The sequence below is a fragment of the Mustela nigripes genome, chromosome 9 (genome assembly GCF_022355385.1).
Source record: "Mustela nigripes isolate SB6536 chromosome 9, MUSNIG.SB6536, whole genome shotgun sequence".
NCBI classification, from domain to species: Eukaryota; Metazoa; Chordata; class Mammalia; order Carnivora; family Mustelidae; genus Mustela; species Mustela nigripes.
This window is the reverse complement of record NC_081565.1, coordinates 84691306-84717467: the sequence shown is the minus strand read 5'-3', so window position 1 is coordinate 84717467 and position 26162 is coordinate 84691306. Positions and strand designations below refer to the sequence as shown.

Sequence of the window (26162 nt, the reverse complement as noted above, 5' to 3'; positions counted from 1 at the left end):
GTATCATCATCGTCTAAAGCCTCACTGGTTTAAGGAAGAAATGGAAAATGCTTGTCTACCATGTCCACTTTGTAATGACCCAAAACAATAACCACGAATTCTTTTAGTCATAAAGAAATTAAAATTGCTGGTTAATAAACCCACACAGACCTAGATTTTGCCATCATCACTACTGCAGTGACACCTCTGATCATTTTCACCTTTCAACTCAATGTGGAAAATCAGGCAATGCAGATCATTGTATTTTTATCTAGTAGACTGAAATCGAACCTCGAACTCTCGACACTCAAGCTAGAAAGAAAATGTGGGCATTGAAGCAAATTAGACTTTTGAGCGAATTCTTTTTTTTTTTTTTAAGATTTTATTTATTTGTTTGACAGACAGAGATCACAAGTAGGCAGAGAGGCAGGCAGAGAGGGTGGGGGGGAAGCAGGCTCCCTGCTGAGCAGAGAGCCCGATGCGGGACTCGATTCCAGGACCCTGGGACCATGACCTGAGCTGAAGGCAGAGCCTGAGCCTAAGCCACCCAGGTGTCCCCTGAGCGAATTCTTCACAGAAGTGATCTAAAGTCATGTGAGGGTGAGGCTTTCCAGCTCTCTTTTTGGATATATGTGTTCTCTTTGCAAACAAGAACACTTAGGATGCCCTTTTAAGAGATGAGTACCGAGGTCCTTTGTAGTTCTGCTGTTCAACATTTTAGTAAAATGCTTGCTTACTCATTTCTCCGTACATTCACGTTGCTCTTTTGTGATGTGTGTTTTTTTCACTAGTACAATATCACCTTTTTCAGTTGGTTTTCAACTGAAAATCTACTACGTGACCATTCACTCAGCAAGGAGTGTTTTAGAAGCCAGGTTACTTAATTTTGTGATCTAAAAGAAACTAACAGTGAAACAAATCATATTACGTAGTCTTATGAATTGTTATAATCTCTATTTTAAGAATATGTTTTTCTATAATTTCTAGTCTAACATTTTTGTCAGTTTTATATCTTATTAACTCAAGCAAGGGAGGCAGAACCAGTAACTTGTGGAAATAACATAAAATAGAATTAAAGCTATTAAGTTCCCAAGTTGCTTAGAAGAAAATTGGATCTAATGCTGATGTAATTGAGACTGGACATTCTGTGGGTAAAGTTCCACCAGGAAGCAATTGGGACGTTGATGGGGGAGAAAACTTCGCTGTGGACATTGCCAACCATCATTTTTGAGTTGGTGGGGGGACACGGTATGTGAGAATTTCAAGGCATCATTAATTTCCGTAACCTCTGTAAACTAGAAGTAAGTCAACTACATTTGAAAACACCTAAGTGTTCTTTATAGGTGCTTCTACTGATGTGCTGATTTGATCACACGGTAGAAATAAAAGTAACGAAATCAGTTTTCTCTCTTACATAATGTGATTTTTAAATTTAACTTCAGTTAATGTTGTTAACATAGCCAAGTAACCAAATAGAGTGTGTTCAGAACCTGATTTGACAGTACGTGCCCTAGCACTGGGAGTGAGAGATAGACATCTTTTGCTGTGAGGTTATCAAGAGTGCATCCCGTGTATTTTAGGCACCTGCTCCTTAGTTCAGGTGCTATGATTGCTCATGGTATGCTGAGATTACATGGTATAAAACTGTTTCTGTGGTTGTCCTTTTCTTTGTTGACTCTGAATTATTTTCTCTTTTATGTTCCATTTCTGCTGTCATTTCTAATAGCTCTGCCTCACCACCACTTCCTAAAATATAACACAGGGGCCATGATTACATCGTAGTGTTTGTTCATACTAATGACCCTCCATTTCCAAGTTTTAATACAGGGTTAAGAGAGGAATGGATAGAGTTAGTAGCTTTTGAATACTAATGAAAGGGTCTTTGTACATTTGCATTAAAATACTAATGCATGTTAAACACAGAATCTGCAGGGTAATTTTTCTTCCATGACAAAATAGAGCAAATATTAAATACTCTGTGAAAGACTGTTTAGAAAGAGAGCGGTTACTAGCCCACATCTTGAACTCTGAAAGTCAAGAATGTTTTCTCATAACTAGAAAGAAACCACTGGAGTTCCTGCTCTTCAGGCCTCCATTCTGATCATCATTACAGAATGTTCCAGAAAAAAAGAAAGAAAAAAAAGAGGTGTACTTTTTGCGATTGGGCTTATCATTAGCGTGCCTATTTTTTTTTTTTTTTTATTCTCTGGGGGTGGGGCGGGCAGGTGGGGGAGAGACACATTTAGGTAAGAGCTGTTCATTAGCCACCATTGAAGAAGAAATTGAACTTTAGAGAATCTATCAAAAATTCTCTGGTGAGCCTTTTATTACTATCTTGTCTTGAGCCCTTTTTTTAATGACATCTATTATCAGATTGAAATGGCGATTGAGACGCTGCAAAAGTCTGACGGTCTGTCCACTCACAGAAGCTCTCTCCTCAACAGCCATGTAAGTTGCCTCTTCTTCATGTAAACTAATCTCTTGCTTGTTCTGCATGTGTTGCTTGCTTCTAAATGCTTGTTTTATTTATTGACTTGTTTATTTTGCTTCTTAACCTTTCTCTCTCAGCGCCCTATGATCTCTGTATTCCTTCATGGCTATTTTGTACAGCAGAATATCTAAAAGAAACAAACAAACAAAAACCCCAAGTGGAGCCCCTAATATACTGCTTTACTAGGTTTTTGTGCTGTTTTGGTACAGATGTAACATTTCCAGTTCATACCAAGCTGCCATTTACTTGTGAGAGTTAATTAATGGGGATTTTCAATATTTAAAGTTTTCTGGTTTGATATTATTGATTGTCTGTGAAGCAAATGCTTGTGACCCGCATCTCTGTGTCCGAAGCAGGCAGATGGTCGTGTCTGATTGTATGCCCAGTAGTATTCTGTAAGTGGAAAAAGATGATTAATACCAAACCGAGTGGTAAACTGTCTGAAGATGATTTCTTTACCAGTAAGACTGTTTAAGGTGGGCAGGAAACAGTGACCTAGATGGGCTCAGATCCTGAGACCTACAGAAAAATGAAACTGGGCCAAGAGAAGAAGGGAGACTCTAGATAAGCCATAAATTGATACGAATTGTGATTAAATAGGATCACTGTTATTATTTCTTGATGCTTTTACCTGTTACCAGATGCAGCCATCACTGTAACACTGGTAAGTCTGAGAAGATTAAGGACAGTTTTGTGATACTATGAACACTTTCAAATTTCAGATTTGGGGGAACTGATGGAAATTCTGATTAAAAATTATTTTGTTGCCATAATTTCTGAATATATGGGAAAAAGTAAATAGAGCTGTGACTTACATCTGTTTTATATAGATCTTCTGCTAAATTAATATCAATGACAATACACTAAGTTAGTTTTCCCTCCCAACTTCTAATGTATTCTTAAACTGAGAAATAAGTTGTTATAATTTTTGAATTCTTCCCCATATTTTGTGAGTGAAAAGTCTAAAATTGGATCACCCAACTGAAATGAGATATTTTTTCAGTAAACCTAAAACTTTTAGTTCACAGATAATATTTTCACTGTACTTTTTAAATAATTGACTTTTCAAAGACTTAAATTTTATATTCCAGCTCAGCACTAAATACTTCCATGTCTTTTACACATGTGTTTTTAGATGAATATTGTGTGTTCTTTCTATTTCAAGGGGTTGTATTATGGCAAATAAAAACAGGTTAGCCAGTTTGGAGAATGCCTGCAATTCTGGTAAAAAGTATAGGTTGTAAATTTTGAAATAATGTATGTTTTGGCCTTTCTTTTTGAAACAGTTTAAGGAATGTGATTTTTTACCTCCGTCTGAAAATTTATGTGCAGTAAAAAATGTCACTCTTTATATGTTTCATCAGTATATCCCTACGGTGTTAGCATGAATTTGTAGTTGTGTATAAAGACTGGTTTAATGTACACTGTTAGGGGTTTTTTGGGGGGGAGGGGGTAATGACTTAACTGGCGTTTGTGTTTTGAAAATGGCAAGTAAAAATGTTTTTTACTTTTAGTAAAAAATGTACAGGAACATAAGAAAAACAAATAAACAGCTGAAGTCAACAGTTAACTTTCTGAACTGTCAGACTTCTAAGAAATTGTGTTTTTGTTATTTAATTCATATCTTATTTCACTTGAATTATGCAATTTAGTAAAATATGTGCTGTGTATAATTTTAACTTGGATTACCAATATTTATTAGTATTCCATGACTAATAATGTAGGTATAAGAACATGGAGGGCTTTTTTGGTATATTTTTGTTGATTTGTTGGAAACTCTTCAGATATTTGGGGATTCTTTGAGATTTTTATTCTCTTGTAAAACTTACAAAATAATATTTAATGTTAACGAACGTGTGGCTTAAGCTGCACAAACAAGAAAAAAATGTTTGTTACTGTGTGGCTTCATGCTTTTTGTTACATAGCACGGTAGCCCTTCCATAGTGTTGTCTAACTGCCAGAGACATTTCAGTATATATACACGGTGGTACACACACACACACACACACACAGAGTATATAGATAAATGTTGCAAATACAGTGATAATCTCCCTCTAGATGTTCTGATTTGTTTTGTTACACCTCTGAGGTAGTTAAATTCATTTAAAGCACATTTACAGTCAAGTCTTCACAAATACAAATGATTCTACAGATCGTATAGAAACTGTAAAGGAAGGATCTTGTCTCTGCTGTCCACTCAGGCTTCTCCCTGAACACATAACAATAATCCTGTTGTTTTTCTGTCCTTGGAAAGTTAGTGATGCTTCTAATTTTTGTTAGGTTAATCTAAACAACTGGAAAAGCTACTGCATGTGTTCTAGTTGATAACCACCTGCTAAGGGCATTTTAAAATCAGTTGACTTAATTGGTGATGTTCACTTGTAAAGAAAAATTTTAGTGGAAAAGTTTTTTAAAAATATATCCTTAATATCTTAAATGTCAGTAAACTGTAAGTTACCTTTATCCCTCACTATATAGGACATAATATAGATTCATTTGAGGTTTGTGGAATTCTTTAAAATGGACATGAATCCCAACTTCATGATGATACTTCCCTGACCTCTCAGTTACTACAGAGGATCGATTTCATTAGGCCAGAAATTAGGAGAACTGATCAATAATATGTGTCCCATATCTAGTAGTTTTAGAAGAGGCATGTTAATCATGATTTTTGAGCAGAAAGTCTATTTCACTCTATTTTAGAATATGGGATAGAAGGGGTTTCCCATTTTCCCTTTACACAGTAACTCAGAAAATTCTTCTTACGGTCAAACAAATAAATTATCTCCTGTCCGTAGACTCCAACATGATGGCTTTGTGTTTGTTTGTTTGTTTTTCTTTCTTTCTTTCTTCCTTCCTTCCTTTCTTTTTTTCTGTGTCCCCTTTTCAGGGTATCCTTAGGAGTACTTAGTACTGCTATTCCGTTTTTATCATTATCTTCCTTTTATCCTCCAGGTTGAAATGCATATGATGCATATATACTCCTCAGTTTCATACCCTGTATAGTACCCCACTCAGAAACTGAGTATAGTTACATTGAGTGGCATGTTTCTTTTCTAGTATTGTCAATATTTGCATAATGGCAATTATTTTGGTAGTAACACCATGCAAGCAGAGAGTACATACAGACTGACAAGTTGAAGTCCCAGGAGAGTGAGGACTTCATACGTTTTGTCCTCTGAGGCATCCCTGGTGCCTAGAAGAGTGGCTGGTACATGGTAGAAGTTTCCCAAGTATTTCCTAAATGGATGAACATAAACAAGTAGTAGAAGGGAACAGACTTTATCTTACCTTCAGTATTCTCCATACCTTTGCCTGTCATATGTTCGTTTATTTGGGAACTCATGCATGCATTGTTTTGTTATCAAGTATGCTTCTATCGGTTTGTTTCTGAACAGTATTGGCATAAAGCAGCCTTTTCCCTGCATAGAATTTGTGAGAAAGAGTATATGAGGCTTCTATCACTGCCACATGGGCAACCTTCCATTTAAGAGTAGACAACATCGTTTCTCTCCCAAATAATCTCATCCTTCAAAAAAAAAAAAAAAATCATAACCAAGGGAGATATCACTCATTTCCTTATATTTTAGAATGGTACTTTTGATTTAGCTTTATGGAATTCACTGTATTAGTATAATATTAGTATAATACATTTTTAATTAAATACTTTTATTTCCAAATCTTCTGTATGTGAGGATGCAGTGGGGCTTAATGATGTATATCGTCTGCCTACAACAAAGTAGACATTCATTGCAGACCGAAGTTAATTTTGTACTTCTTCTTAGTGGTAACTAATATAAATTGGCACTTAATGATTATTTTGTACCCGATGTGAGATATTTTAGATTGCATATTTGAACACAGGAATGTTCTTAAACTAATTGTTCCCACTTTCCACAAAATGTTCTTGAACTTGTGCATCAAAAAAAAAAAAAAAAATCCATCTAAAGCATATAAAAAGCATCAGGCATTTATTTTTTATACTTTTTAAATCTAGCAAGTTGTTTTATGATTTTTGCTGGTTTTAGCTACTTAAATATATTCAGCTCAAAGCAAACCCTTGTTTTGTACTCACTTTCCCTTGACTTTGCTGTATTGTAAATATAAGTTATGACAGAAATAAGACCTGTCAAAATGCATATCATCAATGAACTGAGCTTAAAATGAATCCTAATGGATAATAATCCATCTGGGGGAAAAATGCCAAATGTTACATTTAGATGTTAATTGGGGAATGCAGTAATTTTTTTTTTTTAATTTGTCAATCAGTATTTCCCTTTGGGAAAAATAGGAACTATTCGTCTTCCTTAATCTACCCTGATTAATATAGATTAAATGCAAAGGTTGAAAGATGCAATTATCTTGGTTTCCACCCTTACATGAATCTGTGTTAGTTCATCAGTAGAATAATCAAGTTTTAAAGATAAAGGTTAAAAGTTCCTGTGGTATCTTTACAGGCTTTTAAAAGCCATAAAGGTAAGTAAATATTCAATGACATTTTATAACAGAGGACACAAAATAGTAATAGTTTAGTTCTAAATTGCTAAATGTTAAGGGTGTTGAATTCTAGGGTTCAAAGGGATTTTATTACGGACGAAGCCCAAGGAAACTAGATCTCAACAGGTCTGACCTTCCCTTGAGCCACACGAGAGGGGATACCTTTAGCTTACACTGAACAGCCAGGTTTCTCTTAGAACAAAATCAGTCCTTTCTTATACTGTGTTTCAGACCCAAATATCTGATTTACAATGTCGTCCCTGTGATGAAACTTGAAGGCAACAGAACTGCATGTAGCCTGCACATGGTAATACCCGGCTGCATCTCAGAATCTGACCTCGCCGCTTCTAAACCAGAGTCCGCTCACACAGTGAGCTGAGGACCGCTATGCTTACATGGTTGAGTTGTCCCCAGCATTTCCAGGTTGGGTCTCCAGCTCTCAGGGCTTTCCACCTCCACGTGACCTCCTCCTGCTCTTCCAAATTGCTTGCCAGCCTTCTGGCACGGAGCAAACGTTCTTTGTCCTGCGAATAAGGGGCAGGGAACGAAATGTACCTTTACGTCCATCAAAGTGACAGTCCTCCGGAAACCCACTCTTAGGGAGTTTTTCAAACCAACTGATGACGTAGACACAAACATACATGCACATACTACAAATAAACTCAGAGTTTTTGAAGAAATGGTGTAGAAATGAAGAGTCTATAAGAATGTAACACTGTATACGGTAAAACAAGAAGTTTGCCAGGCTGTCAGTCCAGATTACTTGACCCGTTGAGCCTTTCAGGGGACCACGGAGCCAATCCGGTAAAAACTTCATTTTCTCTAAACGATTCATCTGGGACTTGAGTAATATTATCCAGGCTTCCAAGTATTTTAAGGCAACTTTTGCTGTCATTATGTCACTATTTTTGTGAAAAGTTTTCTTTAAGGGTGGTCTGATTAACTCTTTTATATATGTAAACATACCTTTGGACTCAAAATATTTTATGTGGAACTTCAATATTTGCACGAGTTTTCTATAAAAGGCATCTTAAGATCATACCCTCAAATATTTTATTTTTAGATTTGCTTTCCAGGTTTTTTTTTTATCTACAAGACAGTTTTCTTTATCATGAGAAAATAGTGTCATTTTAGATATCTGTCTTTACGTCTAGGTAATTAAATATTACAAGAGAACTAGTAAACATTTGAGGCAGTTTACGGAAATTTTCTATTTATACCTCATTAATTAAACAAATTATTTTTATTTGCTTTATATCTTGTTGAAAGTGGATTATATCAGATCTATTTTTACTAGTTGTATACTTTTGGTTATAGAGTTCATGTTACGAAATCATTTTCCATTTCTGAAAAAAGAATATCCTTTAAATTAACATTTCCTATATAGCTCTATGTTATGCTCATTAGCAAAGAAATATTTTATTTTTATCTATTTATTTTTGTTACAAAATCATACTGCTTTGGCTTTGACACTATGCCATTCATGAGAAAGCAAAGATAATACATACAAACATATCTTTGGTATTCTTTACTTACATGTGTTGTGTGTTCCATGCTTGTGGATGTGACACTTCCTTAGTTCAGTTGCAGAATATTTGCTTCCCCCCAAATACTTCAGAATTGTTATATGTTTATCTTTCTAAGGATTCTGTTTTGGTGTTTCCTTTATACTCCTTCATCACAAGAAACTGAATTTCTCAGAGACTATACCTTTCTATGTTGCTCTAGTCTATGTCCTGTATTTCTGTATTCTTTAAATGTTTAGAATACCAACTGGAAGGTTCTACCTAGTTAATACACACAAAACAAGAGCTTGCATTGCTGGGCAATATGGTTCATTAGAGCCTCCCCAGCACCATTCACGTGAGGAAGCACTGCCTTCAGATGCCAGTCGTCGTCCTGAGGTGTGCAGGTGAAGGGTAGGAGGGAGACTCGTACGGCCATATTTTGTGTGTCACTGTCTTCAGTTGCCTTCATAGTCTACAGAATCTGAATATTTATGAAGAAACACTAGAGACATCCTGACCCACTGTGGTAGGCAGAATACTAACCCGAGCCATAATAACTGGGTTTTCCAATCATGTTGCGCCCCACCCCCCCTTATACAAAATGAGTATGAGTAAGTGAACTTGCTCTCTGTGCTGTTTAGAATACTCAGAAATCGCATGGCTCTGGAAAATGCCCTTACTGTCAGGTTACAGATGCTTCATCTCTAAAGAATTCTTTTTGACCTTTAATTTTTCTGTCATTATGTAAATGAACATTTATTTTGTGTAACCTTTTAGAAAGGGAGGGTTGTATGTGTTACAGAGGCAATGAGTATGTTTAAATGCACATATTCATATATATAAGTGTTCACGGAGAACTTCACGTCTCCCTGACCAGAACGTGAACTTTATTTTTAAAAGTACCGTGCTCTGGGGGCGCCTGGGTGGCTCAGTCGGTTACGCATCCCACTCTTGATCTCAGCTCAGGTCTTGATCTCAGGGTTGTGAGTTCAAACCTCGTGTTGGTCTCCATGCTGGGTCTGGAGCCTACTTTAAAAACAACAAAAAAAAGAGTGTCCTAACTTGTAGACTTGGTGCCCATATTTTTGGAGCCAACATCAGTATGAGTTTAATGGGATAAGTTTAATTAAACATAACCATCATGTAAGAATATTTGAAATTAAAATGGTTTTGGTCAATTCAGTCATCATAGTTAAAGGTAATAAGTCTAAAATATTTTTAATGAATTTTCTTAGTAAGAGTCTGAAGGTTCAGATTCTGAGTTTGTTCACAAATCTTAAAATATGTAAGCCAGTGCTTTGATATATTTGAGTATCTGTATTGTTTTTTGGAATATGATTGTAAATTCCTAGAGGACAAGAGTGAGATCACATTCATTTCTACGTTGCTAGGTGCCTAGCACGTTGCCTGGCTCATAGTTGATGTGCCAGGAATCCTTGGGCTCCCATAACTTATGTTTAATTTAAATTGCATGTAAAAATACCACTTCTTTATCACACCTCTTCTATATGGCATGGAAATTTTGTTGAGACAAGTAATGTGAAGTATTTGCTGCTCAATGGAGATAACAACCGGTATGCAAGTAATCAGGAAATGTGTGTTGGGAACTAGATTGGGCTCTGAGACAATCTGTGACCTTAAGAAAGTCATTTTTCATTTCCCCTTTTATAAAGAAATGAATGAATGAGTTAATAATTTTCCTGCTGTTGAAATTCAGTAATACATACCTATATTATATTTTCTAAAATTTTTTTGCACTTGCTTTATTTTAAAGATTATTTTTAAAAAACACAGGACAACATAAACCTTTCAAATGTGAACTACAGACCGAGAAAATGTTGATTTACCAACTACCATTGTAATGTTTCTTCCAAAATTATGTAAAAACATAGCAGGGAAGTAGAAAAACTCCAATGATTGTAATAAAAGATTCCTTTTTGTAAGTTACATATATATATATATATATATATATATTTTATTTTTTTTTTTTTTTTTTTTTAATCAGTGTCTGGTTAATTTCTTTCTTTCTGGGGAAGAAATTCTTGATTTTTTTTTTCCCCCTTCTGCTTGCAGAATTTGACCCACTAGTTAGTACAGTTGTTGTCCTATTGGAGTGTATTACATAAGTAAATTAAAATTCTATGTAAATGAATAGAAACAATATAAAAACTCATACCAGGCAGCCTGCTGTTCATGTGTTAAAACAAAGTAACCCTAAAGCTGTATTATGTGTCACGCCACTAGGCTTGGAAACGTCTTGTACATAAGAAATTACAAATTTTATTTACAACCAGTTGAGGGGTTTCTTTGAATTTCCCGAAGAGATGTTTATCCACAGAATTGCAATCAATACAGGGAATATTAGAGTTCTTTACACATGTTTGAATGTTTGAAGGAATGGATGTGGTCTGAGGTCATAAATTAGGTTCAGTGGTGCACATTTCCAAGAGTTTTCAAGGTCTGGTTATACCTTTGAATTACAACAGTTGACCCTATTACAAGTCTTGATGAAGATCTTCTAGGTATTTCTGTGTATTGTGTTTGTAGTGGCTTGTAGACATGTTGGTAAATTATATGGTTTCTCTGTGTTTACCTTGTCTTATTTGTACTAGCTCCAGTGGCTGTTGGACAATTATGAGACAGCAGAAGGAGTGAGCCTTCCCAGAAGCACATTGTACAACCACTACCTACGACATTGCCAGGAACACAAACTGGACCCAGTCAATGCTGCTTCTTTTGGAAAACTAATAAGGTCAATTTTTATGGGATTACGAACCAGGAGATTGGGAACTAGGTTAGTATGAAAAAATAAGATCGTAAACTAATCCCCCTCTTTCAAACTAAAGCAGTTCAGTATATCGTTGGAGCAAAAGTGCTTTCTTACAGATAACATATAAATAAAAAAATAAATATCTCAGTTTATACAGTCTCTCATGAAGAGGTCATTATTCACAGAATACTGCGAAACCAGAATGATGCATTGTCTTAAACGTAACTGAGCTCAGCTATGAGTTGATTCTCAAATCATATAGAAATCAGCAAGTCAGACTGTTAGTGGAAGATTTACACATGGTGCCTTAAAAATTAATATAAATCACTATTTTTTCCTTTTAAAAATAATCAGACTAGAGATGAGTAAGTGATGTAGTCAGTGGAAAACTATCTTCACTGTTGCAAAATTATATTGAAATGTCGTTATAAATAACTCTTTGAATAGAGTGAGAAATTAAAGCTGGTTTTCATTTCTGGAGATCAATTAAAAATCATTTGGTGAACTTGAAAAATTGGGGAGTTTGAAGCCCTCAGTAATGACGTGGTCCTGTTTAACCTCTTACTAGTCTTTTTTAAACTCTTGACTGTGAAACCGTACATGTAGGGAAGTAAAAATATAGTATACCACCATTGCACGGAAACCAATAATGTGAAAAAAATTCTTAGTTTCTCGCCTCTTTCCTTTGGAAAGAGATATGAGTGTTTTTACTAATCAAAATATCATGAACATAATACTTGGAACTGTGGAGTTTCATTTTGGGCCTTTCTATAATTTTTACAAATTATCATAACATAAATATTTTAAGAAGCTGGGCAGAAGGATATGGATGTTTTTGATTTCCTAAATCCTACAGAAATCCATATTAAAAAGTGTAAAAATAAAGATGCTATGCTGTAGAACATTAGATGATACACCCTTCATTGGTTTTTAAGTCTCAGCTTCGTAGTGTTCTAGTGAAGAAGAGTATTTAATATTAATAAAACAATAAGACCCTCAGTAATTGACTTCATAGTCAATGTATGCTAAAAAGGAGGGGATGGTGTATGTGTCAGTTTCATGGCATTGACGAGATCTGCCCTATACTCCTTTCTGTTGCATTTCAAGTGATTTTACCTTCAGGTTGCTGGAGGTTCTCTCATAAATATATTTTCTTCTCCCTATACTTGGAAAGATAGTATATTTTAAACGAGAGACTATGACGGCTAAAGGAACTCAAGCTTTTAGTCCCTTGAAAAAAGCTCTTTGTCTCTCTCATAGGCCCCCCCACCCTCCCCACCCCCGCCCCAGAACCACAAACATCTTTATTTGGGGCTCTAACCTGCTATCCCCTTGCCAAAGGCTCATACCATTCCAGTATTTTGAGAGTCTGGGCTTTATTCAACATTGTAATAGTGGTATCGCCGTGCTCCTTTTGTTGCGGAGAGGGATTTCAGTGGGTCCTATTTTGAGGTTCCTTTCAAACCTTGAAATACATCTTTAAAATAGAAAGGGACAGGATTGGGGTGGTTTGGGTTTGTGAATGAGTAGAATCCAACTCTGTAAGTACATATTGCAATATTACAGCTTCACTTTCTGATGTTCTGTTTTCCCCCCTCACCATATAACAATTATGTTTCCTGTTCCTTTTAAAATTGGATGTAGTGTTTGCAATTAGAGGTGGAAAGGACAGCCTAGAAGAATAAGGAGGAAAGAAACCCTATGGGGAGAGTTTAAGCAAATGCTATGTTACGAAGATAGCAGAACTCTAATGCAGAGTTGCTGACAACGATGAGGGCAGAGCTCCAGGGGGTCTGTCGTGGAGAGTGGTTTCTCATTCATTTACTACTCCTGACCCAGGGGACAGAAAGGAAATCAGTATTACAAATCATGAGGCAAACTAACTCGGGTGATTCCCCTCGCCCTTCCCCACCTCCTCCCCTTCCCCCTTCCCCTCCTCCTCCTCCTCCTCCTTCTTGATGAACTGTATGCACAGCTATTACTTGTTAATCAATAAAATAATTCGGTGCATTAATTCAAACCAAAACTTTTCTGAACTTTTTGTTCTAAACAAAGGCAATTCAAAAGTTTCCTTTCATTAGAATCCATCTGCAAATTAAGTTTAAGCAAAGAAAATCATGGGACATGGCTGATCTCCCCCAACCATCTCCCCAGCAACCCAGTGGAAATGCTGATTTGTAGAAAATGGAGAAGAAACTAGACACTTCATCTGCTTTGGTCTACAAGACAGACACCATTTTACTCTGTAGCGATCATGGCTCCATCCCTTGGGGAGTGGCTCCTACTTCCCACCTCTACCCCTTACCCCTGCCCTGTTTGTAAGAGAGAACACTACAAATTGGTGTTTTTTGGTTTTGTTTTTTGTTCTGTTCTGCAGTAGATTTTGGAGACAAGATCTAATCTCTGCAAGTAGAAGGCCCTAAGTTTTCATACTGTTTTATTTTACCAAAACTAGGTAAATATTAAACGCCCTACTTAAAAAAAAAAAAAGCAATATTATTTATATAATAAGATTTGATGTCTTCGAATATATATTCTTTAATTTTGGAAGTAAAATTCTGTTCTATTTTTATATAAAATATTTAATCCACACTCTTCTTGAATTTCTTTTTGTAAATGAAAGAAAAAAAATGGAAAAAGCAGCTGATGTCTTGCTATATATAGACTTGTGAAAAACTATTTTCCCTTTGCAAAAATCTACATATTTAAAATGTTATTTTTGCAAGAATTTGCAAATTTCATTCAGAGCAAAACTTTGTCGTTTCTAATAACAAACATGGAACATGGTCTTTCTCACAAACATGGGGAAATTGTGACAATTTTCATCCAGGTGGAAATTTGCCATTTTCACAGAGAAATTTCCCCATGTCTGTTGTGACACATCTTACTCAGCCCCCAAAACTGATATGAATTCGTTAGAACAGAGACTAATAAAGTATGTTTCAAGACCTATAGATTAAACGCCTGCTTCCTTTTCAGTTTCAAAATAGTAAATAGACTTCACCGCAACATTCTGTATCAGTGGAGTTACCTTCATGATCTCTGCCGTAATAGAACTTGCAAAAATGGAGAATGTATCCAAGACGATAGAATCAAGATTTCTTTTCTTCGTTTTGTACAACCATGTCGTAGTAAATTCCCACCTAGTGTGCAGCCCTTTATGCTGTTGATGCATTTTAATTGGCCAGACTTTTTTTGCACCATCACCCCTTCTAAATTAAATTTAAAATACAAATTTGAAAAGAAAAATGTAACTTGCATGGACTCAGTGGCTGTTGTATTAATATTTTATAGCTTATTAGGAATATTTATATAAAACATAATAATATACTAATATTTTAGTTTATAAGGAAAGATTTATCGCAGGGCCCTGAGCCCACTGGTTCAGAATCTTAATTTGATTCTTCAGGTGTAGCCACCGTAAAAATACACAGGTGATCCAGAACAGGGAGATTATAAACATATGACCTAAATACGCCACTTTTACCTAACCTTTCCCAGTGTGTAGCTAAGTGGACATCCTGTGTGATTAATATTGATTCGACTGACTTTCTGTGTCTCTAATGTTTGTTGTTCTTTTATGAAGAGGAAACTCCAAGTACCATTACTATGGGATTCGCGTCAAGCCAGATTCCCCTCTGAATCGTCTGCAGGAAGACATGCAGTATATGGCTATGAGGCAGCAGCCCATGCAACAGAAACAAAGGTAGACTCTGGAATGTTCCCTGACCTGTCCAAGCTACGCATAGCTTTAGATGTACGGTCTCCTTTTCTCTAGAGCTAATACCTCAGTGTGCAAAAATGTGGCTATTGTCGGCATGCATTTTTTTTTTTTTTTTTTTTTGGGGTAGCTCTGTTTTTTACTTTTTTTTTTTTTTAATTTTTTAATTTTTTATAAACATATATTTTTATCCCCAGGGGTACAGGTCTGTGAATCACCAGGTTTACATTTTAAAAATCACCATGAACAGTTCTCAAATATGATTTAGTAGAATTTCATCTCCTCTGTTTTCCAAATCTTTTTAAAATTACTTATCAGACAACCCACTGGGCCCCTTGTAAGTTAAACGTGACACCCCAAACCACGCAGCCGAGGAAACCCAACCCAATACAACACGTAAGGCGCATACCCAAGCAGATGCCAATGGGGAAACTGGTTTCGGTGTTGGTGAGTTCCTTTCTTGCTGTTGGCAACCTCCCTCAGTCACTCTTCTTAACATGGTAGGAGCAGTGGCACCAAGTTAAAGACTTCTTACGTCTTCTTTGAATCCAGCTTTTGTGGATGGATGGATAGATGAATATATGGATGGAATCATAGATCTCAGAATTAAAAATAACCTCGGTCTAGTCTGGCCCCTCAGCTTGGTGACAACCAGAGCCTTAATAGCTCTGTTTTTCAGGGAAGTCCCAGAGACGTTAAATAATTTACTCAAGCCCACAGTGCTGTGACCTAGCCCAGGGCCTTCAAGTCTCATGTGACTTATGTCACAGTCTGGAGTAAGTAAAATGAACAGTCTCTTCCTTTTTACCAGTATAGCTCAGCCATAATAGTATTTATAATTATTCTTTTCAATTGAGCATGCAGAATTAAGTAGGGGAAAGCAGGCCTGTACACAGGTCATCAGATGGCCTGCCTCAGTCTGCTGAATTTATTGGTCTGGGATCATTAGCCGGGCCCCTTCCCCAGCCATACTAGCTTAGTCGGAAGCATTCGCTCTAGTCACTGCCGGAGAAAGAATCTGTCACTCAGTGGTCCTTCCTTTCCTTAGTCAGGAAGCATGCTAGACCGCTGTGTGCCCAGGGAAGAAACAGTCTCTAACTTGGAGGAGTTAAGAAATTAGAAGGAGAGGCACGGGAACCTTTTTTTCTTAAGGAATGCAGGGTGAGAAGTGCTGAAGTAAAGCTTTGATCCAGGAACTAGTGAAATACAGAGGAATTTTCAGCTAACCCCAGGAGGACTGAGAAGTGTCCTAGAGAAAGTGCTGTTTGGGGTGGGGGGTGTCTCAGAGGGATCAGGAAGATGGACTCACGCAAGCAAGAGCTCCTGGGAGTATAAAGTCCAGGATGTCCTTGATAAGTACTGTGTGATTTAGTGAGGCTGACCTGGCAGGGGCAGAACTGAGGAGAAGGTTGAGTGGTTCGGGAGGAGCTGAGACTTAAAACTTCCTTTGGACCTTACCTTGGGGGACTCGGTGGTATATGTGGCCAGTAACTTTGGTCTTTGCATGCAACATGGCTTTGAAGCTGTGTAAGGCTTTGGAGCAAAACAATGGGACTTGCAGATTTTTTTTTTTTAGAGAGATTCATTAGGGACAAGACTATATTTCATGGGAGCAGACTGGAGGTAAGAGGCTCGTTAAGTGGTTTAACGAGATCGAAATTTCTGGTGCTAGTGTTCTAGACTGAAGAGTCCGTCCATTCAGGATTGACTGTTACATGGTGATCTCTAGGGTTTCAGATTTTGGAATCACAGGTTCTCGACCTTCTTTGTTGAATTGCTAATTTCTGGGTTTTTTTGAGGTATAGTCAGTAAACTATATTAAAAGGTCTTGGAGAAATACAATAAATTGAGTCAGAACACTCCCTCATACGGAGGTGGAGTTCGTGTGAATTGTCCTAAATGGTTATCGTCCCGGGTTATGATGATTTTGTTCACCTATTAGCAGCGACACTTAGTGCCTTTCGTCTCTGGTGCGTCCTCTGCTGTGAGGCATCGCAGCACTGCACAGCGGAGCCGATGGGGAGGTCAAGATCAGAACAAGTTGGTCCAGAAAGAACATATTCAAACCTAAATATTGAACAAAAACTTGATCAGTTGCTTTTAAGATAGCTTGAAGATTACCTCTCCCTGTGATTTACCTGCGAAGAATCAAGCAAGTGCTCATGGAAATGGGAGCCTTCGAGGAATGTTCATTGTTTTTTTAAAAAAAAAAAAAAAAAAGCCCATGGGGCACCTGGGTGGCTCAGTCCCTTAAGCCTCTGCCTTCAGCTCAGGTCATGATCCCAGGGTCCTGGGATCGAGCCCTGCCTTGGGCTCTCTGCTCAGTGGGGAGTCAGTCTGCTTCTCCCTCTCCCAGCCACCCCTGCTTGTGTTCCTCTCTCACTGTGTCTCTCTCTGTCAAATAAATAAGATCTTAAAAAAAAAAAAAAAAAAAAAGCCTGGGTCAGAGAAGAAAGACCTGGGGCTTAAAAAGGCCTCCTTATGAAACAGAGTCCAGAGCTCTAAAGGTTAATACGCCATGAACACTCTGCCCAACTTTAGTTCCTTACAGTGCTTGCTTTCCTGTGAAATAAGGCTGTGAGAGAACCAAAGACGTACCGTTGACCCGTGAGCCACAGGGAATCGGGCACTGACCCCGCCACATGTCCATAATCTGGCCTTAACTGCTGACTCCCCAGAAAAACTGCACCACTAATAGCATAATGTTGACCAGGAGCCTTACCGATAATAGAAAGTCGATTCCCACGGGTTTTGTATGTTATATGCACTATATGGTATATTCTTACCATAAAGTCAGATGGAAAAAGAAAATGTTACTAAAAAAAAAAAAGTCAGGAAAATACATTTACAGTATGTATTTATTGAAAAAATGCTGTGTGTGACTGTGTGGATCTGCATAGTTCAAACATGTGTTGCTCAAGGGCGGTGGTACTGAAATTTTCTTTGTTTTTAATGAGACAAGTTTTGGATTGTGAATAGTTGCTCTTGGAACGGTGTCTTGATCACTGACTGCCCTGTTAGTGTTGTCAACCTCACAGACCCCTCACTTGGACTAGCAGGACGGAGGGAGGGTTCTGTTTTCTCTCTGAAGGAGTCTATCAACTGGCCACGTTCTTAGCCGTTCAGTGAAGCCTGTTTTCCCATTGTGCAAGAAGACTTGGACAGAAGAGGGAGAGTTTCTCTCTCTAAGTCTGGATGTCAGGGTCAAGAGTATTTGTTGAAAAAACCAGTGAAAAAGAAAAGTATTATATCGTTTGTCTTATGGCTTATAAAACTCAAACGACTCTACTGAATATATTCAATTTCACATAAGAAGAGCCTGCCATTCTTGTTAAAATATAAGTCATGTGAAAGGTTTAAAATATTTTGTAGCAGCTACTTGTATCTAATATTTTAGAATATTCAGATTATCTCAACGCCTCGAGCATTAATGTATGCATGTACATGTGTACATCTTCCAAAGTATAAATTTACATGTTTTATGTGTTCTTACGGAATGAAAATTCAAGTATATGCAGTGATCATTTGATCAAATAGAATTGAAGTTTTACAGCTCAGTTTGCACATTTTTCTGTGACGTTGGGAGTCACAGTAGTTGGAGAAGTACTGATGATTGTTGTTCTGTATATTTTTATAATTATTAGAGTCCCTTTCCTTTCGGTATCTCATCTGAAGATTTAATAGGGTAGTAGAGGAAATTTCCACTTGTCTCCACATCCGAATCCCAGCAACATCACCATATGGGGCATAGCCACAAGTCTGGAAATAAATGGAAACAGCTTCTGATCGAAAAAACGGATGTCACAGAGCCCGTAGTATAGCTTAATTGGAAAGATGAAGCCATCCTCAAGTCATGTACCTAGACTAAAGGAGCAGATGAGAGCCCACTTGATTCATGGGCAATCGTGGGGTAGAAGAGCTGGCAAGAGGAAATGTAAGTGACAAGGTGACAAGGGTCTTCTGTTTGCTTTTGGGTTAATCAACACAGAAGTATGTGCACATTCAGTGGAAGGACAAGTAGACCCAGGTGCTCCAGTAGTTTTGAGCATCATCAGTAAGCCACTGGAGTGTAGTCCAACACAGTGTAATAACTTTGGCTTATTGATGACAGTAGAGGTGATCAAAAAGACGTAAAGTATCCTGGGTTTTAAAAAAACAAAAAAGGAGAATGTATAATTTTTTAAAATACCTTCTGTTGAAAATGTTTCACATGAAAATAACTTCTGCACATAAATGTCTTCTCTAGTTTCAAGGAAACTCACTCATGGATAATTTGCATGCCCTTATTTAGGCAATAAATAAATCCGGTTACTATAGAGAAAAAGGAGACCAGGCCTTCTCAGGTCTACAAACCAAGTAAGAAGGTTTGCTGCAGTTTGTTTTTCACATTTGAAAGAAGAGTTGAAAGAGAGTGTTGGCGTACGTGTTTGAGTTATTCTTCCAAATCCTCGTAGCGGAAGTGGTAGAGTGGAGCCAAGCGCTTTTTTTTGACAGTGTGCTGGGCTGTGTCTGGTCCCAGTATCCGGTCTCAGAATATTAAGGTGCATTTATCATTCCTCCAACAAACACCCGACCACCACCCAACCACTGTATTTGCGTATAGAAAATGTCCATCCCATCTAAAAGAGATGGAATCCTAGAGTCGTACACTCTTACAGCTGGAAGGAAGAGATTCCCCCAGTCCAGTCCATCCTCCTGATGAGAAAACTGAACTCCCTCAGGGTACCTTATCCACAATCCTATAACAAGGGAAGAACCCAGTCCTCTTGTCTTTGTTCTTACAAGAATGCCCCCTTTAAAGAGGGAAGATAAGCCAAACAGGAACATACACATGTAATAAATTTGTACATATGAAATAAAGGGAAAAATCACACTTCAGTGAGTATGTCCCAAGTAGTGGGGACAGGTGTGCCCTCCTGCCTCTTTGAATCTTCATAGGAAATGGCTCTGTGAAAGCAGGAAGCGTTGAGGTCTGGAGAGGAGAGAGAGGCCAGTTGGAAAAACAGCAGGGCTGCCTTTGCTTTGATGTAGACAGATGTGGAAGCACGCATGTCTCCAAGGCGTGAGGGAAGACATGAACCCTTGTCTATGGAAGACCTTCCCCAGGGGGCGCCCCAGTGGCCCAGTCGATTGGGAGTCTACTCTTGGTTTCAGCTCTGGGCATGATCTCAGGGTCGTGAGAGCCCTGTGTGGGGCTCCACGCTTGGGAGGAAATCTTTCTAAGAGTCTCTCCTTCTACCCCTCCCCCCAGTCATATACATTCTCTCTCACTCTCTCTCAAATAAATAATTAAATCTTCTAAGAGAAAAACACAAGACTTTCCTTAATATAGACTTCCCAGGCTTAGTGGAAAGTACCCCATAATTAAGACTGGGAAATCTTAAATTTCCCAGTAGACTGCTCTGGCATTTCTGCAGTGTGTGTGACTGAAGTTCACTGAACCTTGGTTTCTCCATCTCAAAATGGACATTGATTCATAGTAGACTACCTCACAGATTGTTCTTGCGTTCAGGTGGGAAGGAGTATATCAAGGTGGTTGTTTTTTTGTTTTGTTTTGTTTTTTAATAATTGGAAACATTCAAGTGTTAGGTAAATTGTTATCATTAATATTGTTATACTGTGTGCTCTAGAGAACAGTATTTATTTCTTTAAGGCTGTTTCAGAAATGAATGAACTCTAGCAGTTAGGCAACTTCTGACTTCTGTTCCTTTACACCTCCCGGCAAGTGGTTTTCAGCTTTGATTGATGCTAACAGTTTACCCTTCGTCTCCTGGGCCAGGAATCTCAGGAGGTCACTGCCGAGCTAAGCATCTAGGGCTGGTCGGTTGCTCTAGGGCAGCTGAGGTCAGGAGTCATCGGTGGGAAGATGATCACATGCCTGCACCTTTGGCTTTTGGAAACAAATAAGGAATCTTGGCACTGAATCTAACGTGCACTGTGCCCCTGCAGTGGTCCCCGATGTAAAGATAGTTTCCACTAAAGATCAGAGAATCAAAATTAATCATGATTCAGTAACTATTAACTATAGTAATTCGTGTAAAGTTTGTTAATGGTGACAGTCACCATTTACCCTCTTGATAAACGTTTATTGAACATTTTAAATGTCCTTCAATAAGCAGTTTCTATGCAAGATCTCACTTGGCAATTACATGGACTATTTACTGATAAGGAAATGAAGGCCCATTTAATTTTGCTGTATACGAGATGCTCTCTAATTTGTTTTTCCTTAGACAGAGCCCCAGGTTGTTCTCTTTTGTGGCTCTTGCCCTCTTGGCATCAAGTGGAGTCAGGTTGTTACTTTTCAAAGAAAAGTACCATTTCCCTGTAGAAATGGTTTAACAGGAAGGGCCAGCTGTAGAGCAAAGAAGTGTCGTGCATATTTGTAGCAAGACTCTACGAGTTCGACATACGAATCCCAAGTGGCCTTCGTGGTGAGGACCCCTTGAAAGTCACGAGAAGAGACTAGCGTCTGCCTCGCGTCTGCGTCTTTCAACAATACATCGCCAGCAGCAAGCACCTTGTCAGCGCTCTGTAGATATTTGTTACGTGAATGAATGAGCTCCACCTTTTCTGTCAGCAAACAGCGTCAGCCTCCTTTCCCTGCCTCTCTCGCGTTTTCTACTAAAACTGCTGCCATTAAGACAACTACCCCCTCTGAATTTAATGTTTCCCTCCTCTCCTTGCCCAATTATAGACGTAGAGCTAATGAGGAGTCAAGTACTTCAAGAGCCACCAATAAGGACTGAAGAGATGGGGGTGACTGTCATTCACCAGCAGGGCTGACGTTTGAAGTCATTTAGACACAGACACCCTTAGTGTGACATCAAGCAGGCGGTTCACACGCTGAAAGAAAGATGCTCCCAGCATTCGGTATTTTCCTCTGATCTCTTCATTTTTTTGCCTGGCTTCAGACCTCCAGTCGCCTCAAGATCTTCTGGGACAGTTGGTCCAAATTGAATCTCAAGGTTCCAATAGAAAATTTTAGCCTCTTGCCCTGGTGAGGAGCTCAGTGTGGAGACTGGTTCATACTGATCAAATGATTGTGTGCTTTCTAGAACGATAAAAGACTCACATGGCCCACGCAGTTGAGATGTTGCTTGAGGCCCATGCATTTTTCACCTGCTTCAAGAGGGACTTTCCCAAATGTCTCATTTAGTCTGTTGACAATCGTGATACCACTAAATACGAGAGTCAATATAATCGAGCTCATAGAAGGCATTCTTTGCCTCTTGTTGGATTCCTTCAGTGTCTGTACATGTGAAATTCTTGACAGAATTAGATGCAGTTTTACAGTAGAGTTCCAGCTGTCCAAGTTCTAAATAACAGCTACCACTAACCCCATGGGGGAAGATTCCTAACAATTTTCCGTGTTTTCTGTGTTAGTGACAGGTTTCATGCGTACACGCCGCTATTAAAGCATTAGACTTTCTTTGATTTCTTAATCATTAACAACTTCAGCTCGGATTGCCCATGGAGCTGCAAGCTGTTAAAATGATCATTTGCCTCTTGCTAATTTGGAAACCAAGAGCTGTTTCTTCATTTGATGAAGCACAGGTCTTTCTCAGAGCGTGTGCGGCTCAGGAGCACTGAGGAGCTGCTGTCAGAAAACCTCGTCTAAAATTACTGGATTTGTAAAATAAATGGGACGAAGAGAGAAGATACTCTTATATACTAAAAAGTTCAATTCTTTAAGGGATTCATCAAGGAACTTTTTTTGGTAGGAAGTGTCTCTGGCTTTTATAGTTTCATGTTTAAATGGTACTTTATGAAGAAAGCAGAGAGGCAGGAGGTCTGAAAGCTGTTTCATTGCTCAAAGGTCAGTTGGAATTCAACCGGGGTTAATGTAATGTTGAATGCTCAGATGAGTCAACAGAATATAAGAAACATCCTGGAAGATTTCTGTTACTACACGGCCTTTTTGAAACCATGCCTCTGTCATGTTTTCCCCATAGTAAGTGCTCAATAAATATTTGTTCGATCGATTTGATAGATGCTATGATCAATTGGTGGTAGGATAAAATGAAATCTGTTCCCCTGAGGATGCTTTCATTCATTTATTAGTCACTCAGTGATACTTATTTATATTCCAAATGTAGTTTATTGGGAACAAATTAAAAATTGAGGACTCAGTTTATAAAAAAGTGACTTTTCTTTGATGTGATAGTTGTACCTGCACAACATTGGACTGAAGGAACTTATTTTGGGGCCAACAGGCTCCCATGGACTAGTTCTGGGCAGGCTACTCAAATATCTGGGAGGCTTGTGAAGGTCTTGTGAAGCCCCGTGTTAAAAATTTTGCTGGGTAGGTCCAGGGTGAGCCTAGCATTTGAGCTTTCTGAAAAGCTACCCAGTCACTGATAGACATTTAGGTTTCAGGATCTAAGGTCTGATGATATCATCTTTAACTGTTTCTTCTAAGGAGAATTAGTTACCACAGATGCTGTTCAACCTGTTTGTAATGTGGCTCTTCTTGACTTCCTATGAAACTTTCCCTCGGGGAAGACCCAATTCTGAGGTGATGGTAGTGATTAGGATGTTTTCCTTAGACAGAGCTTCAGGTAAATAACCATCCAGCTTCCCTCTATCCAGCGTTTCTGATTTCCAGGGATTCTAAGGACCAACCCCATGTCAGGCAATACACTGAGGATACGCCCCTATGTGACTTGCTACTGAAGACAAAACAGGAAATGCAAAAGTCCGCATTACTGGGGAGCTCTGTCAGAGGTTCACAGGAATACTACTCTTGTGTATGAGCCATATTCCGCCCTTCCTGATTTCATTATGGCCCACACTGCCCCCAGACTTGGCCCTCAACCTTTCTTTGAAGAGATACAGCAGAAGGTTCTGGCTTACAGAGGTCTTACTGACAAGGCAAACAAAGTGTATCTGTTCATGCTACTGTTCACCCTACTACTGTGGCGTTCAAATAAATCCACTCATTTCTCTGTTCTGACTGTATTTTCTTTCCTTTTCTTTTTTCCTTTCGTTTCCTTTTCTCTTTTTTCCTTTCCTTTCCTTTCCCTTTCCCTTTCCCTATAAGATTTGTTCTTGTGTACTGACAGACCCGCACAATTTCTCTAGAATTGACCAACTTCCGTTTTATCGACAAGCTAATCTTGATGTATTTTCCGTCTGTATAATATATGTACCTCTAATCACCGCTTCCCACTCAATATCATTACTATTAATTATAATGTGTTCTGATTTTGAGTGCTTATTAAAAATATCATATTTCTTTCCCTTTGGAATTTCCTCTGTCTTCATCTTTCTGAGGAAGCAGATAATTTTGCTTACGAGCTGCAGGCTTGATAAGTGCTGTGTGCGAGTAGATTGTGGGAGAGCAGCTGTCCTCTGAAAACTTACATTCTAAAAGGAATAGGCATCATTTCCTTTTATGGCTAAATTTTACTTGTCCTCGACATTTCTGCTTAGGAAGTGTGGGTGGTATACTAGATGCTGTGCGGGACCAAGGAAGCTTGATAAAACAAAGTCTCATAATTACCCTGTAATCCCGTATTAAAATTGAATGGAATTTAAGTCTATAAGATATCTTTTTCCATTTTCCCTTCTGCAGTGTAAAGAATTGAAATCCTTTTAACCATTTCTGTGAGTTAATACTAACATTTAACTTAACTCCATTAAGTTAAATGAGGAAACATGTTTAAACAGTTTTAGCCTGTTCTATTAGTGGTATAAAATTTCATAGCTGAAAAAACAGGGCTAAAATCAGATGAAGCCTGGAATGGGTCAGTGAGGGTGAGGAACTTCCTCAGGGATAAAATCATTCAGGGCTTCTAGAACAGAATGGTTGGCAACTGCCTCCCCACATGAGTACTCAAAGTACTTGCCTCACCGAGTCTTCTTTGGTTCTCTGGGATGATTTTTGAAGGAGGAAAAAAATTTTAAAATTCAATTTTTCATCAGTGACACTTGTAGCACAGGATGGTACTAACTCTTCTGTCATCATTTGGTGTGGCCCCCGTGGAAAAGTCCTTTCAGATCCCCCCCCCCATTAAATTAAAGGATAGGTTTGAGTTGTTCCGTGTCCTTGGAGAAATAACAATCCACATAATCCACATTTGGGTGGCAAGGGGCCATCACCGAGATGATAACACAGATGACGTGTGTTGTGCTCTTTTTCTCACCCTGTTCACCTTCTGACTTTATGTTTGCTTTCCGGAGTTCTCTGTGGGATCTGTCACAGAAGCAGTGAATGTAAGTGTCGTTATGAGGGACGGCAGCTTTTCTTGGAAGTTCTGTTTATCCACGTTCTAATGAACAACATTCAAGATGGAGTCGTTTCCAAACGCAGACCACGCAGTGGTTTGCACGATGTCTCACCGGGTCCATCCGATTCGTATCTCTTGTCAGAGTGCAGGTGCCTTTGGGTGTGCCCTGCTCATGTGTCAGGAACATTGTTATTCTTGGTAACTTCATATCACGGATGCGGTTGACTTGTGTTATTAGTGTTAGAGTCAAGTGTCTGGGTGGAGAGAATATTAGGTGGTCTTATTTCTAAGTATAATGAGAAACGGGGAGAAGATGAGAAAATAAACAAAGCGAATAGTATCTCGAGGTCCTAAGCTTACTGTAGATTTTAATCGTTTCTTACGTTCATCTGCCTTTTTTCCCTAAATTTCTAACATGAAGGAAAATACATGAAATCTTAGAAAAATTCTTCTATCTTATTTTGTATTCACTCATCTTAGGACACTTGCCCAGGGTTTTTTTCACATGTGCTGTTTCTCTCTCAAGCAGACTTTCCTTCTTGCCTGTGCTGCTGAAGCCTGTCTTCTCCGTCTTAGCAGGAAAGTTCATGAGTTTGTATGACTTGGACTTAAAGATAAATGCGTGACTATCGTGGACGTGGATTCTTTTTTTAAAAAAATGTGGTAACCTAGGTTTATAGGTGGATTCTTGCATGTACTTCTCTGCTAGCTGATGCGTATGGTCTTTGTATTTGCAGGCGAGGTTAGGGGTCAATGGAAATGACTGTGTTGAGACGCATGGAAGGCTTTGGGAAGTATGAAAAAGAGTGTGGTAGAGTTTGTATGCTGAATCGCGTAGGAGAGATATTAATTAATCGAAAGCCATTCATTAACATTTCTCAGGCCCCTGCTCCTAGGTCTTATTTCAGATTAAAGTCCCAGTGTAGTTAAAATGTTTTCCCTTGACCCACTGGCCACTAAAAATTAT

General features: G+C 38.4%; 1 protein-coding gene across 11 annotated transcripts in view; it reads left to right on the top strand.

Moving 5' to 3' along the window:
- Positions 1 to 26162, top strand: part of RFX3 (regulatory factor X3) — a 444560-nt gene that overhangs the window by 360749 nt on the left and 57649 nt on the right. For 10 of the 11 annotated variants that reach the window (XM_059411948.1, XM_059411946.1, XM_059411949.1 and 7 more), the window contains 3 exons: positions 2353 to 2427; positions 11088 to 11269; positions 14832 to 14951. In XM_059411948.1, coding sequence (XP_059267931.1) covers positions 2353 to 2427; positions 11088 to 11269; positions 14832 to 14951 — 377 coding nt within the window. The remainder of the gene's footprint in view (positions 1 to 2352; positions 2428 to 11087; positions 11270 to 14831; positions 14952 to 26162) is intronic. The other variant, XM_059411956.1, reaches the window with a different exon arrangement.